The following is a 26329-nucleotide window of genomic DNA, read 5'->3' as shown; positions in this document are numbered from 1 at the left end:
TTTTTTTTAAATCCGCCTATTTAAAACTCAAGGATAAATCGAAATATTTCTTCAGATAAGTGTTTGTGAAATCGTAACTTGAATTAGTTCCAGACATTTTGAAACATAAATTCTATTATACCAGTCATAACATCAAAAACAGTTGACATCTCAATTTCAAAGATAAGCCAGACAACAAAAATATTGTTACATGAAATAGATAAGTAGCCAATTTTCCAGACAACAGCTGTATTATTCATGTAGAAAAAAAACCAATTGATACATTTTTCTCCAACGAGTTTATTTAATAAAAAATGATCCTTACAACTAACCGAAATAAGGCTTCATATCAAATATTAGTACTCTACGTTTTGGGCTCATAAAAACGTATAGTACAATATTATCACTAACAAGTACATAATACAGTATATCTACAGGTATTTACAAGACAAATTATTATCTAACAACTTGAAAATTAAAGGAACTTTTTACACCGTTATTAAAATTGACACTAAAGTTCAAATGCTTTGCATCTCAACACTTATGGGTTCGTGCTATTTACAACAGGCCTTTAGTCAGAAAATCTGAGAGCATTGTGATGTCTTCGTGTTGGCGGTGACTGTGTGTTCCAACTGCGCCAGTGCCGTCAACTCTGTGTCCATCTTCCTGCTCTTTATCCTCGTGTTTTTGTTCAGCGGCCTCTTTTTACAACAGCACAGTATCTCCTCAAACTCCTTCCTGAAGTTGTCATTCAACCACCCGTATAGGAGAGGATTTGAGACTGCACTGGACATCCCAAACATATGGCACACCGCGTACGTTATTGTCATCGTTTTCTCCTCCATAAAAGGCTGTGCACTAAAGTCTGCTACCAGATTGAACACGTTCAAAGGCAGCCAACTTATGACGTAAGTAACAGCTATAGCTATGAGAATCGCTGGGGTTTTCCTCGTGGTCCTTCTCCTTCCTCTTAACCTCCTATGTATTTGGACATGCGCAAGTACTACAACTAAAACTGGCAGTAAGTATTGGAAGATTAAACTAAATACGGAGTAGATTGCTCGGCCGTTTTCGATGGGCCAGTCTTCTATGCAGAAGCTTAGAGAGTCCATGCCGATTAGGCCGAGGTAGTGAGTCTTGAGGCTTCTGAAGATGTAGAGAGGTGATGCGAGGGTGAAGGCGGTGACCCAGATGCAGAACATCGTGACGAGGGCACCCATCGTTTGGAGACCAGGACGAGTTGGATACACGATGAGCTGTGAACAAAACATAAAATGAGCATATAGAACAGATATCTATACTAATATTGTAAAACAGAAATTTGTTTGAATGACCTTATTTCAGAAACTGCACCGATTTGAAAAATTATTTCTTTGTTAGATAGTTTATTTACACGGGAAGGCTTTTACTTTTTATCCAGGAAAGTAATAGTGTCCACGGGTAGCGGGTGAAACCGCGGGCAGAAGCTAGTAATAAAATAAATCCAAAAAGGTTTCTTGGAAGAGATTTATGCTCAAAACGGTTTGGATATCGAATATTCCAATATATAACTACGAAACCGACTAGGCATAACATTCGTGAAAGATGATATTGCTTTGAACGTAACAAATGCTGGGGTTACAGCCTCTGTTGATTTACTAACAATAGATTTAGTAAATATATTCCTATTGTAACAATCTTTAGTAAATAAAGGTATGGAAAGATCAAGTGATTCGAAGAATAATGAGCCTTTCGTATGAGATGAAAAGATTGATAGTAAGATCAAAATGTTCTATACTGACATCTATTCTTATGTTATGAAGAGTTTGTTGGTTTGTAATCTTAAGAACTACTGGGCCGATTTGGAAAAATATTTCAGTATTAGATACCCCATTTATCGAGGAGGGCTATTCAAATTGGTTACTTTTTATCCTGGTCTGTTACTAGCTCCAATGAATTTCGGGTGCAACCAGTAGAGGCTAGTTATCAAATATTTCTTTAAAATATCAAAGGTTTATCATGAAGTTTTTCATGCACGAGATAATGAAGTATGTTATATTGTATCGCTATCTTTGGAGTGTAGTGCTGAGTTCATTACTACTCTCAAGAGATAAAGTTGTTGATAGTGTTCACGAGAAATCAATATAACGTATCTAATGTTAGGATATCTAGACTGAGCTATGACAGAGGAGTAATAACTGTTGTTAAATATTTGGGTGTATTTTCTGTGCACATATTTTTTCCTTATTTATATAAATATAAAGGTTGGTATCCTAAAAACATCGAAGCTAATTAACCAATTTGAAAAATTGTTAACTGTTGGAAAGAAACACTATCCCCAGATCACATAATGCAATACTTTATGGGGACACATTCTATGGGACACGGGACTCGGGATGTATATTCTATGTAACGTTGAAGATATAGAAACTTGATTTACCAATTATGGTAAAAATTAAGACAAAGTATCATAAAGTTCAATATCTAGAAACCAAAAGTGCCACAATTTCCCAAACATTTTCCCTTTATATCTGAACCAACAAACAGAAACAGATCTACAGTACAACTACACTACAACGCTTAACATAAGAATTCTGGAAACTAGTTCAAATTCCAATTTTAGCATCAAACACAAGATTATTTTTGTTACACCTCTAAAGAGGTATAGAACACCCGGATCTAAAATCGGTTGAAATAATGATATAAACGGTTTACGCAAATCGGATTGGATGGGAATAGCTTTATAGGCTCATTATGACGTTACTTGCGTAGAACTAAAGTATCCAATGATTTGTGGATCAAAGTAATATTGGATTTGTTTGATCAACGTAAGTTTAATGAAGAATTTTTTTTTGGATAGGTAGAAGAGTTTCTTAGAAAAGGTTAGGCAAATGAGGATGAGAAGTCTTTTTTAAGATAGGAATTTTTCGAATTGATCACCTTCCGTAAATTTTTGAAGCCTAAATTATAAAAACATTATGTAATGTAAGGAACTTTTAATGCGTGCCATGGATTGAAAATTCTCAGTAATAAAACTAGCAAGTTTTACTCCTTTAAAAAAACTTGAGGCATTTTATACATATTATACATACATGAAGCAAAAGGTAACTTGAAAACCTATATTTTAAAATACTTGAATAGCCTTAACGAACCTATGCTCAGCGCCATGCAAGCACGATTCCATAAATTGTATCAATTTTATGTCTTGGAATATAAAATTCTTATGTACGCGAGAAATTCTTTTGTGAGTTTAGAAATAAAATTGTAGGCTATAAAATACTATGCAGTAAAGATGAACTATAAAATGTTCAAAAACATGGAATTATACCTACTAAAAAGATTTCCATAAACACATAAAAAATGAAAATAATCATATTATAAAATGATCCTAAACTATAAGATACTTCAGATTTCAATAATCTTCCTATCTATTGATTTGCTTAATAAACATAGAATTTTAACATAAGCCCCATATACATAATGCCTAATTCCTACCTCTTACAAGCACATCAAGGTTATTAAAATTCACAGTTAAAGAAGCATTTACAATACAAAATGCATTACACAACGCAAAATATCTTAAAAGACAAACAATATCCCTTACCTGATATCTATCCAAAGCAATAGCAGTAATGGATATAGTGGATACGAATATTGATATCGCTTGTATAGCTCCACAGGCCTTACAAAGGCTCGGCCAGTCTGGCAGAGGCCAGTGTTTGGTCAGCAGCTCCATCAACGTCAGGGGTGTACCAACGCAGCAGACCAGGGCATCAGATACTGCCAAGTTGACAATGAACATGTTTCTTGCTGTCCTCATCACTGGTTTGCGAACTACCTGAAAATTTTGAAAAATATATTACATTTAAGACCAAAATACATCTTAATAAAGAGTTGGAGAAGACAGGGTAGTCTATAAAAGCGCATAATTCTAAATTGGGATTGCGAGTTATATTCATATATGTAGATGACATAATTGTTGGCTCTGGTTATTTATATTCATATTGGTCAAATGGTCAATCTAATCAAGAGAGAACATAATTGAAATCAAAATTGAATGCCCAAAATCATGATTGATGATGACATAAATAACATCAGGTAAATACAATATTTCATCTATTTCCATTACATAAATATTTACACTTCGATCTTTTGAATTTATCTGGAAATTTTTCAACGAAAATTCGCTATCTCGTATTTCGACAGTACAGAGATCGAGTCTGGAATTTTTAATAAAATTATCTTGACCACACAGAATCAATACGAGCTGCTATCAGCAACATTTCACTGTTATCAGTATTATATTCGTGTTCTGGCAATAGAAAACCATTGATAATGAAACAGGTTGTTGCGGATACGTTGTTATCAACATCACTTACATATGTTGATGTACTGTAATCCGTATTAATGTTACAACCAATCTGTTTTTGTCAATCAAGCTTTGTGCTGATATGTCTTTTTCTATCAGCCGCTATGGAAACTCCATTAGATACATATTGATATGGTAATATATGTATATTTGAATTGTCTTCGTTATCTTTGTCTGCAAAATGTATTCGAGCTTCTAATATCTGTATGTCTTATGTTATCAAGATGTGGAAATAAGTGTGTTCGTATCTTTTAGATGTTCAATGCAATGAAGTTTATTGGTAGGGTTTATTGAATTACTTATTCAGAAAATTGAGACTTGTTTGCTCTTGAAGTGTTAATATTTATTGCCAATGAAATAAAACATTGAAACAGTGAAGATATTGTTCAATGAAATTCGAAGACTTGTGTATTCCATGAACTACGTTTACGTGTTTCTGCCTCACGTAGACTCTTCTAGGAACTAAGTTATTTCAAACGTGTTAGTCATCTGCCAATGTTTCTAAGCAGTGTGTTATGCAATATTTATTATATTTTCCAATATAAGAACCTACTAAAACAAAATTCATACCTATATGTAATGAGTATTTGTGACCTACAACCGTGATAGGCCAGAATCTTTAGGTTATATTAAATTAACCAAAAAAGTTTTGAACCTTATTTTGCGCTTTATTTCCTTAAAATTGACATTTTAATTAAGTTTTTCATCATTTATAGGTCTCCTCTTGGAATATTTTCTTAACTAATTTCAAATAATAATTATTTGTTTATTAATTAAAATCCGTGTCAAATACAAGCCCTTCAATTTGATTGCTTGTAATCTTCATAATTAATTTTGATTTCTTTAATTTTACTCGTTTCATTTTCTATTCAAACATTGAAATCACTCAAAAATTAATTAAACAAGTCTTCTATTATTTTGGCACTTTTCAATCAACTGAGAAATTATAATGAGAATCTGTTTTGAGTACAATGGCTCTTAATTTCTAATTTTGTATCTGACACCAGCTCCTTCCAGCAGTTTTACCCGCATCCCGTCGAAATGACTTTTCATATGAAGGTATAAAGTAGCCTACTGCCTTTTCTATATAGGAGCTATCTAAGGCAGTTGTCCCACCAACGACGAGAAAACGACTAACTATCGGCTATTTCCTCGCTCAAGAAACGTACAATAGATATACTTTCCAAGTGAACAAAAGAGATGCATATACAAATAGTTGATCACTGACTGTTCACACTACCAGCGAGCACTCGCTTCACTAGTTTGTCGCTGAGCGACATGAGCTATGAAAGATAACACTCGCCAAGCGTTTAGAACCCACGCCGAGAGAGCAACCAGTGGTCATTTCTCTACAGTGCGTATCTAACGAGCGAGAGATGCGAGTAATCGCCCGCCTAACTCGCGCACTCGCTTATAGCCGAGCTACACAAATATCGGAACTACGCACTCGCTCCCCGCGCCTCGCTAACTCGTTTCTAGTTCTAGCTCTACTCGTTACTCGTTAATCGTTGCCGGTGAGACAAGTGCCTTACACTGAAATATTTTTTTCAATTACCTATTCCTCAGATTAGCACGTTTAAATGAACGACCAAGATCTTCAGCTCAATTCGCAGCTTTGTTACAATTTACATGAATTTTAATATCGTCTCTCATATTAAGAATTACTTCTAATATAGGCCTCATTTCCTCACTTATACATATTAAATGGTATTTCACAAATACCCTTAGGCTGAAACTTGAAGCGACGTACCGTTTTCGGTTTCATTTTAATTTTGAACGCCATATTTGTTCCGAGATGTAGGTACAAATATTTAATATTTGATGTAGTACATTGTCTTGTCAAAGGTTATATAACTCTAAAGGCTTAGAAAGGGGTGCACCTATAAATACTCCTATATATCGCAGAATCAATATTTATCGCCACATATAGCCATTTGTGGGTCTATGACAAACCTTCATACACAAATCAAAAAATACCGAGTGAAATTTACCGAAACCTTTCTGCAGGGGAATAAAACTCACACTCTACGCATTGGTATTTAAAACTAGTTTTTGCTTTCGGTTCCATCTATGTCCTGATGGTTCTTCTTGTCATACCTGATGATAAGTAGCCTATGGTCCTTTCTAAGGACATAACATTTAAATGGTTTTTGTAGTTTAACGCTCAATCCTTCTCCGTGTGAGAGGAGGCCTGTGCCCAGCAGTGGGACGATACCAAGGATGCAACAGTAACAGTTTTGGCCAGAAAGCCAAACAGACAGACAGAGACATTTCGCATTTGGAATATTATTACGAATTATCTAATATATCTGTCTAGGTATAGACCCAGAATGTCATTCCAATGACAAAACCTGTAGATAACGAACAAGATAAGATACCTATAATACAGTCACAGATTCCTTCGAAAGAGTACGACATGATCTTGTCAACTTTCTTCGGTGAAAAGAGGTTTAAACCAGGGAGTTGCGTGAACTAGACTAACTGGAACTATTCCGTGCAGCACGCGACAATTTACTCTCAGCACAATATTTATGTGTCTTGCTTTCCTCTTTTTTATTACAGATAAAATGAAAGTAAAAATTAAGGAGCTTGCTTAAAGGCGATTGACTAAATTGCACTTTTAACGGTTTATGGGTAAGTAATTATCTAAGTTAAAGGTAGCCAACTTCATAAAATGTCATCAAGGAAAAAAATATTGGTACATTTTCTAATTTGTAGGTTTCATCAATAAGCAGTAGATTTTTAACGTCTTTGTAAATATTTGTTTTACTTTAGTGGAATATGGCTAAAATGATAATGATGTGTTTTTATTGTCATAAATACCTCTATAATATTATTGCAATATGTTTTGGACTTCAATTCTTCCGTGCCCCTCGTCATACTGACATTTACTCCCTTATTATTCATGTCCTTCCTTAAATATGTATGATTAAGTCTATCAAAGGTGGCAACCATATTATATTCCGAAACTGTTCCTTACCTCCTCATGTTAAGCCTATCACGAGCATCAGTGGTCAGCAAATAAAAGTCGACTATCAGTCTAACGAACAGTTATCGTGTTAAATACTAACTAGATTTTAGACGTCAGCTAAAATCGCGCTTGTAAAATACTAGAACCGGCATAGCTTTCGTTATTTCCTCCCCACCCCCACGTAAACTGATCTGTCTGTCTGTGCCACCGTAGTTCTTAAACGGATGTATTAATTTGGATGCGGCTTATTTTAAGATGTTAGCTCGTGCTCCATCGGTGTGATAATAGCTAGTTGTTGGTCAAAATCGACTCAGCCGTTGTACAATTATTGCGATGGGGGTTTTTTGATAGTACCTACGGGACCATTAATACTCATTGACTTATTACTAGAAATCACCTTTTAATAAAAAAGGACGTATTCGATTCAAGGTCAGGCAATTTCCACTAGATTTTTTCTAAATTAGATCATAGTATACCAAAAGAAAAACAAAGATAGTCAAAACCGACTAATTGGTCACAAGGCTATTTTTCTATTTTTATTACGTGGCCAATTCGATAAGGATATTATTTAGTTGTTACATATTCTGTCTATCTCTTGATCGAGTATAAGGATAAATCCGCTTATTTATTGGAACAAGAAAATGGTATTACAGTATTTGTGTTTATGTCCATGGTTCGTAAATACAGTTGTTTTATTTCCGATAAGAAAATAACAGAAATAATTGGACGAATAGTATGAGTTATAAGTGTTAATGGAAAAATTATCGCTAGGTTAGATAATTATATTTGATGCGTAGATTTCATATCGGTTATTTTTTGACTAAAAACATTACTTGCTAAGCAATTAAAAAGGCTGATAGTGAAACTAAGAGCACCCACAAAACGCAGGGTAAAATGACAGCCAATAGTTTGCACGTTGGTTGCTTCTATTTTTTTTTTATCTAATGCAGGACGGATACCTAATCATTGTAATATGCGTACCAATCGTCTCCTCTCCATACCAATTTATGAGCCCCATAAAACTATCGGCCGACTAAAAGTTGTCAGTGTGAAGGACTAAAGAATAAATATGTCTGATGAATCAAAGCCTATCCTACAACTAGTTAGAAATGAATTTGTTATTGACTATCAGCAAATCATTTCACGTCAAAGTCAATAGAATATCATCAGTAATTATTTCATATTCGTGTACTTATTTACTGAAATATAACTGACATAACTTCCTCTCTAAAATTAGTTTTGATATTTACTATTAATACAATTATTTTGCTTGTGATAAACGATTTGAAACAGTATGTAAGTGTATTTATGATTCACAAAATAAAGGAGATGGCAAAGTAGTCATTCATAATTTAACTAAGATGACCTTTTGTGAGGTACAAAACAAGTGCATTCAACGCTTTAATAGGCAAAGACAAGCAAAAATACGATGGAAAGTCTATTTCCGAAATATTACATTCGTGCTTTTTAAACTCTCTTTTTTAAATAATGTATGTAAAATTAATGTAGCATTTTTGTACACAAATACAAAATATAAATCAAATCAAAACCAAAATGAGTACTACCTAATAAATAAACGAAAAACATTTAACAAAAGAAGTAGGCGATGAGATACCAACTCTTCTGTATGCAGCTATTAGTAAAAATGATAGATGCAAAACTAAATTGCAAAAATCAAGAATTACTCACAGGACAACATGGAAAACTCACAGATATAACAACAAGGGCATTGCCCACTGCTCCAATGACTACCAGGATACCATAAAACGTGAGAAGTAACGCTCTAGTCGGATCATCCACTTTTTTGTTCTGCGAGAATTTTTCCAGTAAGATGTTCGGGTCTTGGATGCCTCTGGATGCTTCTATCAGCCATCTTGCTGATGCGTTTAAGGTGAGATTTTGGTTGGGCTCCAGCCCCTGTAACAAGAGAAAAATATGTGTTATTTTTGGAGGTCATTTTGAGTCTTGAGGAGGAGAAAAATCTATATGTAGATGATATCGTTTGGGGTCCATATGCAATACGGTTTTACGGTTTCAAGACATACATATTGAAGAACTCATCATCAGCCTATCGCAGTCCACTGCTGGACATAGGCCTCTCCAAGTGCACGCCACTGAGATCGATTTTCGGCTTCTCGCATCCAGCTCCTGCCAGCCGTCTTGCGCAAGTCATCACTCCACCGTGCCTGCGGACGTCCTACACTACGTTTGCCGAGGCGCGGTCTCCACTCTAGAACTCGTTTACCCCAACGGTTATCGGTTCTTCGGCTAATATGGCCAGCCCACTGCCACTTCAGCTTGCTGATTCGGTGGGCTATGTCGATGACCTTGGTTCTCTGACGGATTACCTCATTTCTGATGCGATCCCTCAGAGAAACGCCGAGCATAGCTCTTTCCATAGCCCGCTGAGCGACTTTAAACTTGTGGACCAGCCGTACCGTCAGTGTCCACGTTTCGGCTCCGTAAGTCATGACAGGTAGGACGCACTGATTGAAGACTTTTGTCTTTAGGCACTGTGGAATCGACGATGTTAGGACTCGACGTAGCTTCCCAAATGCAGCCCAACCCAACTGAATTCTCCTATTCACCTCGTCCTCAAAGTTGTTTCTACCTAACTGCAATGTCTGCCCGAGGTATACATATTTCCGAACAACTTCGAGAACGGCGCCGTGTATCGCAATCGGTTCCGGTAGAACATGTTCATTGAACATGACCTTGGTTTTGTCCAAGTTCATCCGTAGGCCGATGCGTAGAGAAGATTCAGCCAGGTCGTTCAGCATCTGTTGTAGGTCCTGCTGTGTTTCCGCCATGATGACGATATCGTCAGCAAATCTCAAGTGAGAGATGTGTTCGCCATTGATGTTGATGCCGCGTCCTTTCCAGTTCAGCGTCTTATTGAAGAACTATCGATACTTATTTATACCATTTCAAATTTATAAACATAATTAGGTACTATGCCTTTTCTTTGCCTGAGACAAATCTCGAAATTCTTCAATGAAAAGCTTAAAGTATTAGAACATTCAGGACATACCAGAAGCAGGTGTATAAACGTACCAAAAGCTTACTATTACCCATCAAGTTTTTCACAGATAACACTGACAATGCTATACTTTATTTTTATATATCCTCCATAGCTATTCCCTCATGAAAATCGAAGTCACGTCCCACCATAACAATATTATGATATCGCCTCATTCTTGCCAAACAACTTGCAATAATCCCATAAATGTTTTGAATATCGTTTCATAGCCTATCTTCGAAAAGGCCTATGGGGACAAAGACGGAAGGTATGGGCAGTACAGCAGTCATTTTGGAAGACGATAATATTTTGAAGACTAGGTGGTAATAGGTGATATCAGGCTATGGTGTTTTTGTCAAGAAATGTTACGGTGGTTTTATGAGGTCAATATAGTGATTCAAAGTCCATTAAAAATTATGGAGCTATTTATATGGAACTGCATCATCACATTGTGACACCGTTCTATAATAGTAGTGGAAATCCTTAATTTCGACGAAACTTTAATCATCTGCCACTTTCAAGAGTTGTCATGTCACCATCTCAAAAACACCATTAATTAACTCATTAAAATAAATCGTATGTAATCAACGAACACAGCTACACATCTTAATTACATGCCCTACATATCCGAGAAAAAATTACAACTTCACTCAGGAAACTCCAAGGCTCACATTCCTTATTAAAGAAAAAGCAATTAATATACTGCACACCATAATTGAGTATTCCATCCAAGTTTCAAAGAGCTGTTTATTACTTTCCCAGAACTTAGTGTCACTTAAGTAGAAGCAATACGTCTTTAGTTTATATTTAACTTTTACACCACCACTAACGCCTTCCAATAGTAATACTTTTGAACTCCATCCTTCGGTTAGCGGATTGGATAGGATACAAGTTTTTATCGTTCCTTTTAGGTTTTATTGATATAGGTCCTGAGCAAGGTCGAAAAACTCATAAAGTGTAATTTGCTGAATTTTCTCTACTTATATGTATACCAAACAAATATTACAAGGCGAGGAAAGGAATTAGAAGAATAAAAATATATTTTTCAAAGGAAATCAGGGGTCAAACCACTCTTAGCAATTTTTAAACAAAATTCTGAAAGAAGTTAAGTCCCAAAAGGACTTACCGGCAAACAAATTACTTGGTTCACGACAAAACACTCTTTTTATTCCACTCTGAAAGCCCTTCAGTCGTTAATTTTCAAAATTATTCATTAGTAAAAACGGAACGGTTGCGTAACAAAAAATATTCAAATCTTAACAAAAAATTGGGGGTATTGCTTTGAATGGGTCTCCTGATGATTTAAGTTGCTATGAGATGGACCACACTGCAAACTTTTAGTCGGTCAACACTCAGTTTGGGCTCATGGATCAGTATGAAGATGAATGGTAGTACGCACATTACAAAGATCAGGTAGCCGGTATCAGCCCGACTGAAGACTTTGACTGGAATCAAGAATTTCTTAAAAAAAAAATGTCGACCATCGGGTCGGCCAACTATTTAGTCCGCAGTGTGGCTACTCTTAGGGGACCAGTAAAACGATTTGGGTGACAAATGGTGGAGTGTGGCTGATCTCAAAAAATATCGAGACGTCAGGTGGAAAAATCTCGTCATTGAGTTTGGTTAGGAAACATAACTTAAGGGATTTAGGTCTTATGTGAATTTCATGAGGAATAAAATAGGCTTTGCTGTTAGAGTTTTGAACTTGATTCTTCTATGTTTTGCTATAGGGATACTAATGTTTATGATACATTCAGTCATAGCAATGCTACATTTAAAATCTCTCGATCTCTCAGCTCACTCTACTTATTACATAAGATAACCAACCACATCTTCCCTAAAATTAAGTGCAGTTTATTTCACCTTCATCAAATCTTGCAAAGATGTAGTTTCATAAACATTTCTTCTAAGTTAACACCAGTTCCCCAAGGTGCCTTGGACATGTATTTATAGGGATCACTACTCTTCAAGGCAATTCGATGCTATGCAGGAACAGCGATAAAGCCTTCAAGCAAATAAATTGCCCACAATCAATAACCCAGCGATATTCAGGTCATGGTTTCTGTTCTATACCACAATCTTCATCTTTCATGTGGCATTGAAGTATTAATGGACTGATTGCAGTTAACTAGCTATTATTTTATATATTTTTCTTGGTTGCAACCCCTGGTTAGGTTGCTAAGAGATTTCTCTTCTAATATTTATTTCATGTTCTTGTGTCGAGCTTTTTAACTATAATGCAGTTTTAAATTCGTTGGTAGATACATAATTCTCAGAATTTTAAACCGAGGAAATAACTAGTATTTTCATACTTTCATCTATTTCTTTTATATCTCTTGTATTTTTTGCCTTTCTTTCAAATACCCCTGTTTTTGATTGCTTCCTATTTTTGGAGACGGAAAATCATCAGATGACCCCTCCTACTCTAGGTACAGTTAACGAAGTGTCAGATATTCACTGATAAAGACCCACTTCGGTTCTTCTGGAGACCTTTGTATACCAGGACCATTAGGCAATCTTTCAAACAATCCCGCAGCCCTGAACCGCCTCCTAGCCTTACGTTTTCCGAAACCAATAGAGAAAACTAAAAACTACATCGTCTATAAAATTATGTTGTCTTCAGACTTCTAAAGAAAAGCAAACTATTATTCTGGCTTCAGATTCAAAGATGTTCTACAAGTTACGCAGAATTCTTCAAGTTTTCTGTTTAAGATTGTCCTGCTTTTATTCTGTCTGTTGTATGGCTGGAAGTTTATAATACTTAGCTTAGATAACTTTAACTGAGTATGAAAGTTTCTGTTTAATCCTAGGCGTTCTTGGATGAAATGTAGTGGATTGCCTTGTGACCTAAAAGACGAGTACGGTACGCAATGTTGTGGATCTTAGAATAGGTTTAAAGTTTATTTGAAAGATAGTTAGGTGTCTTCATATATTTTTGCTTACAGTTTTAAGGCAAAAGTTAAACTAAGAGATGTTCAATTGTTTGTGATCAAAATTATTTATCAATATCATTTAGCCTAGATGGGATAGTGATTTTAGAGTTAGGCTGCCAGGTAATCTATACATATAATAAATCTGTAGAAAAGTAATTTTTGTACATTGAAGAAATTGGCAAAAAAAATAGCCAGCATGTTAAAGGATAACTAACAGAACCCATTTCCATCATTTTTGTCATTTTTGTCTGTTTGTCTGTTTGTCTGTTTGTCTGTTTGTCTGTTTATCTGTTTATCTGTTTGTTCGTTCGGGATTCACGTAAAATCTACGAATTCAATGCAGACAATGCTTATATACAAAAATTTTACGTAACTTGGGGTATTACTTAGTTTTTGTTTCATCGAAATCGATTCACTCTATCGAAAGATATGATTAATTTTGTGAATTCAAGATGTAAAATATTGCGACACGCAATCTGTTTGTCAAAACTGTACATTTGAATGTTGTACTTATATTAGTTGATCGGCCTATTATTAACCTTTACACAGAAAATCACACCTTCATAAGTAACTTCGGAAGAAAAAAAAAATGAAAATTGTGTTTAGCCAAGGTTAAAGTAGCTCCATCTGTGGTAATCTGTGTTAAATAAAATACATAAAATTTGTCAAAGGAGCGAGGTGGTAAATGACAATAAATTACCATACATTCTTTATAGAAGATTATTATTTCAACAGATGGAGTTGTGTATTTTCCGTAATTCACCATATTTTAACACGTAGTGTAATTTTTCGATGGACATTTCAATAGTGTTTGTCAGTTTGCCGTGCCACATCAAAATCCAATTATAATTATTACCTTGATGAAAGGAAAATAATAGTTCTCAGCCAAATTTAAAACGGTGCCATCTAAATTATTTTTTGAATATTATGTCAAAAATGATGACTTTAGTATAACAATTAATTATCATTTAAAGTTACAGATGGAGTTTATATCAGGATTATAAACATAGTTTATCTTCTCTTCCACTAATGTGGTGGCCTTAAAACAAATTACTTTGAGTGAATAGTATTAAGTAGACCTTCATTATTTTTTCTGATGCAAAGTATGTAAACTTAATCCTAGAAGAAAGGAGGATCTGTCTCTCGCAAGTGCTGCTAAGCGTGAGGTAGGTAGGTAATGTAGGATTCTGTAGCTTTAGCCCAGATACAAAGTGCAGATAAGAAATGGGAGCTTTCTCGATTTAATACCATACACACGTAAAATGCTTTATGCGTCTGAAAACGTACAAATTGCGCGTCGCATACCAGAGACATGCTTACTTTCAACTTCTGATCGCAAATACACTGGTCACGATTACGAACAGTCTCAGTAAGACCCGAGCCAAGTCTAAAAAAACACCTTTTATATAAAACTACGTTTGATGTCATTCAATCACAAAGACAGAATTGTTTTCTGTTGCAAATCCTATCCACCTGTATCCTATCCTAATCCAGCATGCATTGCAGGTGTGCATTGCACAAAAACCAATGGTAGAAGTCAAAAGAATCGGCCTGCCAACGTCAGCTTCTGCGCTAAGCAAGTGTTCTTAATAGTACCATCAGAATTACATTCATCGTTGAATGAGGTGAATAAATTTTCAGAAACCACAATAACAGTAGGAGCCAAAGCATATGATCGCTTCATAGAGCTCTGATTGGCCCCAGTTGACCAAGTCAGGTCTGATTTGTTCGTTCATCAGATCTTTGAAAGTTTTTCGGTGGACTTTTTTTACTTACTGTCGTCCTGTTTACGTGTGACACAAAATATGGTATATAAACGCAAGAGCGAAATTTTCCTGGTGTGCGGTAGTGACGCCCAGTATACAACACTTCTGTTTCTTTTGATTTGCTGGCTCTACCAAGAAATGACAAATTGAGAGCGTACATTTTGAAAATCTTGGCAAAACTGCAGGTTTCAAGTACGAACACATGAAGTGGACTCTCACAGATACGTACATTTTGCCTATTCGTGAACTAATGCAAACATTTCGGTGGAGTCCCGGCTTAGGCCTCCCCCACATTAGGCGTGCGCGATCCTCGGGCGTGTGAGTAGCGCGGGCGTCGCGAGCACGCTGCATGAACGTCGCGTTTTGCTGCCCTGCGGCATTTACCTACAGCGAGGTCGCGGCGCGCACGCGCCGCTCTCCTTGACGTTTAACTGCTAAGGCGTTTAGCGGGTGGCGGGGATAGCAGGCGAAGGGGTAAGAACGCAACTCGAGCGCCGCGTCGCTTGCACTCTTCACACATGCCGCAGGGCAGCAAAACGCGACGTTCATGCAGCGTGCTCGCGACGCCCGCGCTACTCACACGCCCGAGGATCGCGCACGCCTAATGTGGGGTCAGCCTTACCATAGTGAGTAAGTGCACAGAAAATCCCCGTCATACAAGTGTTTCTCCCCAGTAGTGAAACTATCCTACCCTATGCGCCTGCTGATGATGATGACTCATTTTATCATCCATCCGGCTATTCCCCAACTATGTTGGTGTTGGCTTCCAGTCACCGAATCTGTTTGAGTACCAATATTTTGCTTGGAGCGACTACCTATCTACCTATCTTCAATCCAGTCAACTACACAAGCCGATATCCATGGTAAGACTGACAGACTTTCTGGCTTCTGATTAGTCGCAGCAGCTGCAGAAAATGTACAAATGACAGCTTTGTCAGACTCAAAGCATATCATCATCATCATCATCATCAGCCTATCGCAGTCCACTGCTGGACATAGGCCTCTCTAAGTGCACGCCACTGAGATCAAAGCATATAGACATAGATTATAACTGTTTCCTGTGAAAATTACTTACGCACCATACGTAATAATTTTCCAAATTGGCTGACTAGATCCAGAGTGAATATTCACAACGTCACAAACTTTACTTCTTTTGTTTAGATAAATGGTCAGTCACATCCACAACACAACCTTGATCAATGAATCTATGCGACTGCTAAGTGCTAATCCTAATTATACTGTCACGTGAAAGAATGCACCTACGGGATAAGTAGTATTTTGACTATTCTATATTGCCCACGCAGACGAAGTTGCGGGCAACAGCTAGTAAACCATAATAAAAATTGTAGAAGAGGCCTGCCATAGGAAAACCGATAGAAGGGGAGAGAAAGCTGATAATAATGATGGTCAAAATCAAAGTAAGTAAGGTTACTAAAATATCATTTTAAGACCCACCAGCGTAAAAATAACCAAAATCGGGAGGATTCCTTAATGAGCGAAACTGAGGATTTTTTGGTAGATAAGACGAGAAACTTTGATCAAATAAAAGAAAGCCCGAAGTTGCTTCGTGGAATCCGAAATAACCTAATGATTCATTTACGAAGAGTTCGTCTAAATGATAGAATAAAGTTGCGCTCGCTAAATCAATCAATTTGAATGAATTGACTCGAGGAATTTGTAAGTAGGTAAGTGAGTTAGGTCTTGAAAATACATGAAGACAAAACTTTCAAGAATATTGATAGTAAGATTTTTTACCATGTATTCTGATTTTAGCTCAATTTTGCCATACTAAGGCGGCAGTTTTTTATTTGCAAAACTACTATAAAAGTTATCTACATTGTCTTAACCACATTGAAAAAGTGAACTGTGCCTACTTTAAGTAAAAAACGTTCTTCCCCACAATAAGTGTCTTTCAACCATAAAATGTTAGACTATAAATCGTGACAAGCTTTCAGGATTTATTGAACGCAGGTGCGAAATAGACACTGTCTTTATCATAGATATAAATGCATAGGATTCCAAGTACGTGCAACAGGTAAATTATTACATTTTTATTATCTCCATTGCTACGGTAAATGGTGATGATTAGATCACTAACAATGGAAATCTAGTTTACCGTTTAAATATTACTTGCTCATTCTCTTATAATAATAACATCGTCAATTCAGCAACAGGACATCCACTGCTGAACATAAGCATTCACTCTTATGATTATAACATTAAAGTTGATTTTGCAAAAACAGTATTACAGCAAAAAATATACAAATAAATCGCATCATATCGACCAAAGTCAGCCTAGAATTGTAAGCCGACCAACGCCGCTTAGCCCATAGTGCAAACTAAATTATTTAGCCCAAATTAGTTAGACCGAAATCCATTAAGATCAATGAATTACGTTCAGGTTAAATTAGTTCCGTCTAAGCCAGTTAGGATTAACTTCGTGTAGGAAGTAAATCTTTAAGTCAGGTTCAGGGTTCCTAGTAAGACTTTTACGACGGGTGGTCTGATTATTTGTAAGCACGAAATTGTAAGGAAAAGTATTTTGATTTATTGGTAGATAAAAAAATAGAGTATTTTTATTCTATGTATTGTTTTGAGATAAGTTAGTAGTACCTAGTGCAGTAATATATGTATCAGTTGCATTATTTAACATGCGGGTGGCGTTGGCTACGCCTATAAATACCTAAACCTTCATCATGAATCACCCTAAACTATTGATGAAACCGCGTGAAAATTTATGTTTTCGAGTTTGCATACAACCCTGTTACACATACATTCCTATGCCATTTTCGTTACAAAAAGTTAAGTAAATCTAAAAGCCATGTATCTTAAAGCCATGTTCCTAAATAAAAATTAATACAATTAAAACAAAAAATCCAATAAGTAAACTAATTCGCTAGAAAACCAGAAAAGATACCGAGATCTTTTCCTTTCCTTTTATTAGCGTATCTTTTATCTTCATTACGGGAATCCTCTCTAGTTAAACACTTACATTTGTATGCAAACCGTCTTAATGTTTCTGAGCGGAATTACTTTTTATTGAAAGAGTTTTTTTTTTCATTTTTCATTTGTTCGAAGAGGATTACGAAGACCGATAAGTTGATTGTGGCACTTTGAGTGTTTAACTAACTGGAGACGCCATGAAAATATGCGAATAAAGGTCATGGCACATATGAACGGAGTAGCTGCAGCACGGCTCTTGGTAATTCGCTGCAAGTTCGCTGTCCCCCTGCCGTTTTCTTATAGGTACTGATATTCATCATCATCGTCATCATCTCAGCCATAGGACGTTCACTGCTGAACATATGCCTCTCCCTTAGATCTCCACAGATACCTGTTGGAGCGACCTGCATCCAGCCTCTTCCGGCGACCTTTATAACGTCGTCTGTCCACCTTGTTGGTGGTACTGTTATTACAAAATGTTATATACGAAAGTCGATTTTGTAATAAATAATGACGGCTGCTTATGCATTTTCGATCACATAGTTACACACACACGGCTCACGACAAAATTGACAAAAAACATGTATAAACTTCACGCAAACGCTTACATAGAGTAGATATATCTAAACGGGAACGTAAATTGCGTCTCCAGTTAGTTGTGGTAAGGATAAAAATAGAAGCTAAATAAAACCTTTTTTGTTTGCTTTGCTTTGGCTTGGAAATAGTTGCACGGGTTATTGATCAGTTACTGAGCTGTGGGACTTAGTTACATAATACCTTTTACCGCTTGAATGTATATACTGTTGACACGTTTACTATTACGGAGAAAAACTTGGAAACTCCTGGGTTAAATACCATAGCGCTCATTAAATAAAAGTAAATCGCCTTTTTTGGCAGTCAGATTGACCGTAAACTATGTATGATAATTTACGTGACGATCGCTAAAACAGACCCGTTTAAAACTTACGATCATGTGTGTTATCATGACTCCTGAGCCCGTTCATAAAATACATAATTTCGGATTTTTATTTTTATGTTGAGATTTTCTCTTTTTCTAAGTTTACAGGTTTTAAAATATGAGTGCAGTTGCTGTAACTTCTTTTTAGCTGAAAACCGTTTAATTTAGTCTCCTTCATACTAACACTAAAGAAAATCAAACCTTTATATATATCTATACTATGCCTTAACAGAATTCTTCTCACTGAAGGCCTATACTGCGATAACAAGACCTCAAACGACCAACGTCGATCACTGACAATTATTGATGACCCGCCATTTTGTTCCACCATAGTCCATTACAAACGCCAGCTCAGACCATGGAGAACAAAATGACTAGCGGAGGTGCCATAACGGAAAATCTCCTGAGAAAGTAACGCGACAACATGCGGGTGTGCGGGGATGAGGAACGTTACTGTCTTCGTCTTTATACGCCTACTTTGGACCCGAGCATTTTTTGTAATACGAAAAATCGTTGACAGAAGACTCAAAGAACCAGAACGCTTCCTTAGTTTACTCGTGAGTGATCGTTTAGTCATGCCCACTGTACGTTTTTGACCTAGAAGAAGGCCTGCCTGCATTATGGCATCTCCACTGTTTCTTTACTCCGTGCGCTGCGCAGACACATTAATTAATTAAAATGGCGGCCACATAAAGTTTATTGCTTGATATTTGACGTGTATAACGCCATAACTTTTATGATAAAACACTCTACGCATACTGGGCTGTGTTTAATATTGGCGTTTAGCTGATACTGGGTTAGACAGGTTTTGTTTATATCGTGAACTGCGTGGAACTGGTACAGACTAGACATACTACTAAAACTCAAACACTTGAACACTTGTCTAAAAAAAGTTTGGCTGCAAAACGGGCCTTATTTCAACGTCATAATTTGTTTTTTTTTTAAAACAAGTGTTCAACAGACGTTTAAAAGCTTTTGTCATAACGTTTTGCGAAGTTAAAATAACCATCTCGACGGTAACTACAGCCTGTTTTAAAATAAAATAACAACCACTACAAGTGAATCACATGTAAAGTGATTTTGTTTAAAAAATAATTGGTAATAGAAAAATATAACTTTATTTCTTCGTATAAACTCGTACACATCTTAATATGTTTTGTAGATATAGATAGAAGTAGACAAGGATAATATTGTTGAATAACTCTATTTCTCTCGTTCGGTAATATGTAACTTCAGTTATCGCAAAACCAAATTACAATATCTAAAATTAGTTCACTTTGTGAATAGCTTTTAAATACTAATCAAGAAATATATTTGAAACGTATGAATACGCTTTGCATGAAAAAGGTAAAGGAATATGTCAAAAATATGTAATTATGGAAAAGTATAGCAGCAACCAAACTCCTTTCACAATTTCCCGTATAAAAATAAAACTAAAACAAACCAAAACTCCTAAAATAAACTACCCACATTTTCCGTTATCCGAATTCTCTCAAAGATTAAAATAAAAGATAATTCTCTACGGTTATTTGAATGAGAAATTCAAAATGACAGGGGTTGAAAAAGGTACATTTTGGTTACTCTGAAAGGCTGCCATTATGCTTAATAGCTGAAAGGATTTTTCGCGGACGGATTGCAAACTGAACCGTACGTACTTAGGGAGACCATACAAAGACCTTTTTTTGAAAGTCCTTCTTTTTAAAAAGCATTAACAAAAGGTTTAAACAATGTGAAGGGTTGGGCTGAGGTATAAGAGTTCTCAGAATGCTGGTATTTTCGCCATTTTTCAATCAAGGTCCTTTTTAAGCACGTGTTAACCCTGTAGCCAAAAATATACATTTCTAGGTAGTAGAGAAATAAATTGAAAAAAATACGCTGGTAAGCCTGTCTTACCTGAGATCTGAACCTACGATAAAGCCCAACCAAAAAGGATACCAACTAGCCAAAGAATGTAATTTTAAAGAAAATATTTTCTACAAAAAAAAAATGCAAACAATTTCTTTTTATACAAAACTCAAACAAAATATTTTCAATATTCATATTCAGCAAAAAAAGGTGTTGACCAATTGACAAACAAGAAAATATTTTATTAACAAAAAAACAAAACAAACTCGGTTTTCTGACCTTCATCGGAGAGGAATCTCCCGAAATGGCTTAGTAGGGCTTTTATGGTTTTCCGATATATTCCTCACACTTATATTTCAAAAAATAAAAGGAAAATATCTTTCTTGGAATGGAGAAAACCTTCACGTAACACGTATAAAAATCACTTGAAAAATTCTTTTCAAGAATTATTACCGCGATTTTTAGTTCTGACAATTTATGTTCGTATGAAATATGAGGAAGATCATCATTTGTCTGGCGTTTTCCCGACAATTTTTGGGTAGACTTCCAGTATATCCGGATGCAGCTGAATACCAGTGATTTACATGGAGCGACCTGGTTATTTGACTACCTCAACCCAGACCCGGGCGACTCAATACCTATTGGTAAAACTGGTTGTCAGACTTTCTGAGTTACCCGTAACGACTGCCAAAGATTTTACCAATGATAGCCGGGACCCACCACTGCCCGGGTAACTAGGTTGAGAAGGTCAGATAGGCAGTCGCTCCTTGTAAAGCACTGGTACTCAGCTTCACCCAGTTAGACTGAAAGCCGACCCGAACATAGTTGGGAAAAGGCTAAGCAGATGATGATTTAATAAAATGTATCCTAGCATTATTGTTTTACAACATATAGAAGATCAGAAAACTATCCTACCAAAGTACTTTAGTAAGTAGTTGTAGTTTGGTTCAGCATAATAATATTACTTCCTCCCATAAAAGGTTTTATTTTCTATTTTATAGCCGTTTTATATTCTTTCCAATACGATGAGTTTGTACCTTTACAGAATACCTGAATTTTTCGCCTGGAAGCCTAAGGTATTCGGTTTTATGTGCTTTTTATTAAGTTTTCCTAAATATATTCGTAACTACAGGAAGTTAACACACTTTTTATTACATACAGCCTAAATAGACGGTTTTATATAACGGTGCTATAAAAAAAGTTATAAATAAATAATGTTGTACAAAGCTGAACGCTATATTCTAACAAAGAATACTAGCTTTCTTTCATGGAAGTGCTTGTATTGGAAATAGTATACAATTTTATCTAACTTATTTACAGAGTTATTTACTAAAATGAAATCAATTTTCAAATCTGAGGAGCAGTTCCTGACGACATGATTACTTTCAAACTAGCATACAAACGACCTCTAAGCTTTGGAATATCAAAGTAAACACTTAAAAAAAAGTCACAAAGTCTCAAAGTCACCAAATTCAAAGCTTACAGGTAAAAATTTCATATGCTAAAGGTTTGTACATGTAATCCCCAGCGCATTTTCATTTCTTACGATTTCACATCGTATATATCTTTTTCCTAACTTATTTATATTCCTACTCTTCAAGCTCTAAGGGATTTTAATGTACTAGTGACATTCCCCTTTGGTTTATTTCAGTACTACGAAAGTCTGCTTTAAATATACATACAAGTGTGTTGATCCTTATAAATGTTAATGTTGTGTGTCTTGAGACTTGAACTAGAAGTAGTGCTAAAAATACTACTTGGTATGTTTTCTTTTATTTTCGAAATATAGCAAAAAAACATATTGCAATTTATGTACAATATCTTTGTGTGAAAAATTTACACAATTTTCAAAAGATATGATATGAAGTAGTATAAAATAGCATAAGTATTATATATGACAAAATGTCAAAAGAAAGTGTGACATGAACTGTTGAACGTCATAAATAAGTTCGATAGTGATATTTTATACCGTCAATACTATGGTCAATTTAATCGTCGTTAAAAATATTACAACTGATTTTAGGATGCAAACCTGATATCTTACAACGTCAGAACAACAAAACACCGTCAAAAATGATAATAAAATTTTCCTCAACGATAACCACCGGTAACAAGAGAATACAATTATAATAAATTCACAAAAAAATCTCTCTTAATGTCAAAATATAACTTCCTTATAGAAATTTCTCCGAAGTCAAAAAAATCAGTCCCTATTGTTATAATAATGATTATTTGAAAAGAAGATTGTTAGCGAGAAGGAAACGTAATTCGTTTAAATATAAAAAGGTTCAAAATGTAATTCTATTATTACTCCCGTGTAAGTACTTGAAACCGGAAAAATTCCATAAAATAAGTCAAGTCATTATTAAGGATTTCTAAGGATTTTAATTAATTTTGTAAGAAGTGAAACAAAATTAAGAGGATGGAAAATCCCTCGGCTACAAAAGTATAAAAAATTGAAGCTCAAATAAATGAAAATTGATTTTGCATCTTAAAATAAACAGACAGAGAACGTTATACACGCTAAAAAAGTCACCAGTCGATAACTTTTGTTACAAAGAAAGAAGTGTAAAATTTAGATAAGCCGGCAGTTCAACTTTTTACAGTTAACTTATGTACGAAACTAAGTAGGTATATGTATAGCATTTTGACGTCATAAAATTCTTAGAATGGGGCACAAAAAAAGGTAAGTATTTCAGAAAATCCCACACTCAATGGAAATTTCCCATTTCCTCAGGAAAAACAAAATCCACCCCGTGGCATATTACGTAGGTTTGACTAATTATACAGACAGGAGATTGAATTATAAGAGCAGCCTCACACTACAGACTAAACAGTCGGCCGAGAGTTGACCCGATAGTTGGCGCTCACTGACCAAATATAGAGGTCAGTGTTGGCGCATATTTTTAAAGAAAATCTTGATCCCAATCAAAGTTTTCAGTCGGTCTGATACTGGCTGTATACCTGATCTTTGTAATGTGCTTACTACTTTCATTCATTCATCTTCATACAGATATATGACCCAGTCTAACCAAGGGTTATTGGGTTGCCCGGGTAACTGGGTTGAGGGGGTCAGATAGGGCAGTCGCTCCTTGTAAAGCACTGGTACTCAGCTACATCCAGTTAGACTGGATCCCAACATAGTTGGGAAAAAGGCTCGGAGGATGATGAGTTGACCCCATTGTTGGCAAATATTCTTCTTCTATATTTTGATTCCAATCAAAGTCTCTTGATTTTTTAATATGCGTACTACCATTCATCTTCATACTATGAGCCAAAACAAACTATCGGCCGACTAAAAGTTTGTAGTACACGGGTACTCTAGATGTGACGAGCAAACAAATACATAGTGACAAATTGAGAAATAGGCTTAATTAAGAACCCACTGTAATGGAGATTAACTATCCTACAGCTTTTGTTTTAGTAATTACAAGGAAAATACATTATTGTTTCCGTGGTCCAGAATAATAAAGTAGTACCCACTTTAGGTATAGTGGTTAAGGCGAGAAACGATGGATGGATAGAGGAAAGACGATCAAGGAAACGATGGATGGATTGTGTGAAACATGATAATATGGCTGGAAATATATAACTTGTGAGATGACGTCAAACAAAGAAGTATGAAAGAAGAAATGCTGCGTCAACCTTAAATAAAAATTAGAATAGTAGTTGATAAATCGTCTTCTAAACATATTGCTATACTAAAAAGAACTAAATCCTAACTAATATTATAAATGTGAAGGTAACTCTGTCTTTTTGTCTGTCTGTCTTTTCTTCACGCCTAAACTACTGAACTCATTTTGTGAAATTTGGTACAGACATAGTTTGGAACTTGAGAAAGGACATAGGATAGTTTTTATTACAAAAAAAAATTAAAATAAAATTTATTCCTGACATATAGCGCCATCTATTGGTCAAATATAAAATCTGCCGAAAGTCACTATTCCACGCGAATGAAGTCGCGGGCAAAAGCTAGTATGAAAATAAAATACCTAGATCCATAATAAAAAAAATACCTTGAGTACCTACTTATAAACTTGAATACTTATGAATTGAAAAGTCGCAATCGCTACGAGTTACTACTTAGCAAAGTATTCTTCTAGAATATGAGTGTATTTTCTATAGAATTATGCTTTTCTTGTTGGCTATTACTATACTTGAAACTCATCCAGTTTTGAGCCTCTTGAGCGGTTTATATATTTTTGTCAGCTAAGCATAAAACTCAAGTACCAGTCTCAAGTGCTTTTTTTAATATTTCAACAAATCTTTACTTTCTAAGACGTTGTGGAAACCTATACATTATAGAGCCGATATTCCGCCTCGCCATCATTTTCTCTGACGCGGTAAGTAGGTCAAACGGTCTCATCTCAAGTATCTACTTTTGTGTTTAAATTGTGATACTGAATCTGTGAAAAAGGAAATGTGTACAAAATATATTTATTGAAAAATTCATACAAGCAAGACATTATAATGCAAGACCTATCATTAGTATGGTTAAGTGGCAATTATTTAGTTCACAGATCCAAAATTTTCGAATTAAAATGTCTCAAATTTTTGGTCAAAAACTGTCAACTGAAAGTAAAAAAAAAAAGTTACTTTCAGCTTAAAGTAGCCAGTTTCAATCTTTTGTAAAATATTAAGTAACAACTTCAAGTAGGTAGTATCATAGAAAAACTAACCGTATCTTTAAGCCAGAAGCTATTCAAAAAGAATATTAAAACTGCTTAAAAGTGAACAATTTTATCTACCTATCCATGTGAAAATATTTACACAGGGGCTTGTAGAAAATATTCTAAAATGGAGGCGAAAATCTTTTGGCTAAACAATTTTGCTTATCTAGCGCGCAAAAATACCTCGATGAAACGCGGACTGATTTTAAAATTATGAAGTTTTTCAGTTTTTCTGTGAGAAAATTAGGCGTTGAATCTTTGGAAAATGAGCGGTTTTTCGGTGCAATATTATGCAATAGATCTGCCTAGCCTTGTCACAAATATATTGGCTTTGAACTCCAAGATCAGTGGTACCAGAAGTGGAAGTTTATGACTCCTCTTAGAGCATTTTAATAAAAGCTTTTTGTTAAAAAAAGGCTTTTACCTCAAAATGGTATTAATAGGCACTTATTACGATCTAGACACACGGCAGTGTGTCCGCCAAGTTCGAGCAAAAAAGGCGACACACCGGCCGTGGGTTATATTACACGAACCATTTCGGGCCAAATTCGACCCCCCTGTAACTCAAAATCTATTTTATTTACGCTTATCAAATTTCTAGTATCTGTTGAGACCCCCTCACTTATCTAAAATACAAAATTTCATTAATATACCTATTGTAGGTCTTGAGATATTGACGTCAGAAAATCGCTATTTTTACTATACACTTATTCACTGATTCACTGATTCACTTATTCACTGACTCACTCATCAAAAACCTAGACCACTTCCAATGGTCGTATTGACTTGAAATTTGGCATGGAGGTAGGTCTTTATGTCAAGGTAAAGGGAAAAATCTGAAAATGGCCAAGTGTGAGTCGGTTTCAAAATAATGAAGGTGTTTTATACCCCGTGTAA

The 26329-nt window shown here is 35.5% G+C and overlaps 1 protein-coding gene across 3 annotated transcripts in view; it reads right to left on the bottom strand.

The window, feature by feature from the left end:
- Positions 1–259: 259 nt before the first annotated feature.
- LOC110375929 (neuropeptide F receptor) overlaps positions 260–26329 on the bottom strand; it is an 83681-nt gene continuing 57611 nt past the window's right edge. For 2 of the 3 annotated variants that reach the window (XM_049848984.2, XM_021334232.3), the window contains 3 exons: positions 8988–9215; positions 3563–3796; positions 260–1235 (listed from right to left, as the gene is read on the bottom strand). In XM_049848984.2, coding sequence (XP_049704941.1) covers positions 555–1235; positions 3563–3796; positions 8988–9215 — 1143 coding nt within the window. In that variant the 3' untranslated portion in view covers positions 260–554. The remainder of the gene's footprint in view (positions 1236–3562; positions 3797–8987; positions 9216–26329) is intronic. The other variant, XM_049848985.2, reaches the window with a different exon arrangement.

Source organism: Helicoverpa armigera, chromosome 21 (genome assembly GCF_030705265.1).
Source record: "Helicoverpa armigera isolate CAAS_96S chromosome 21, ASM3070526v1, whole genome shotgun sequence".
NCBI classification, from domain to species: domain Eukaryota; kingdom Metazoa; phylum Arthropoda; class Insecta; order Lepidoptera; family Noctuidae; genus Helicoverpa; species Helicoverpa armigera.
Note: the sequence above shows the minus strand (reverse complement) of the source record. Positions and strands in the feature narration are given on the sequence as shown.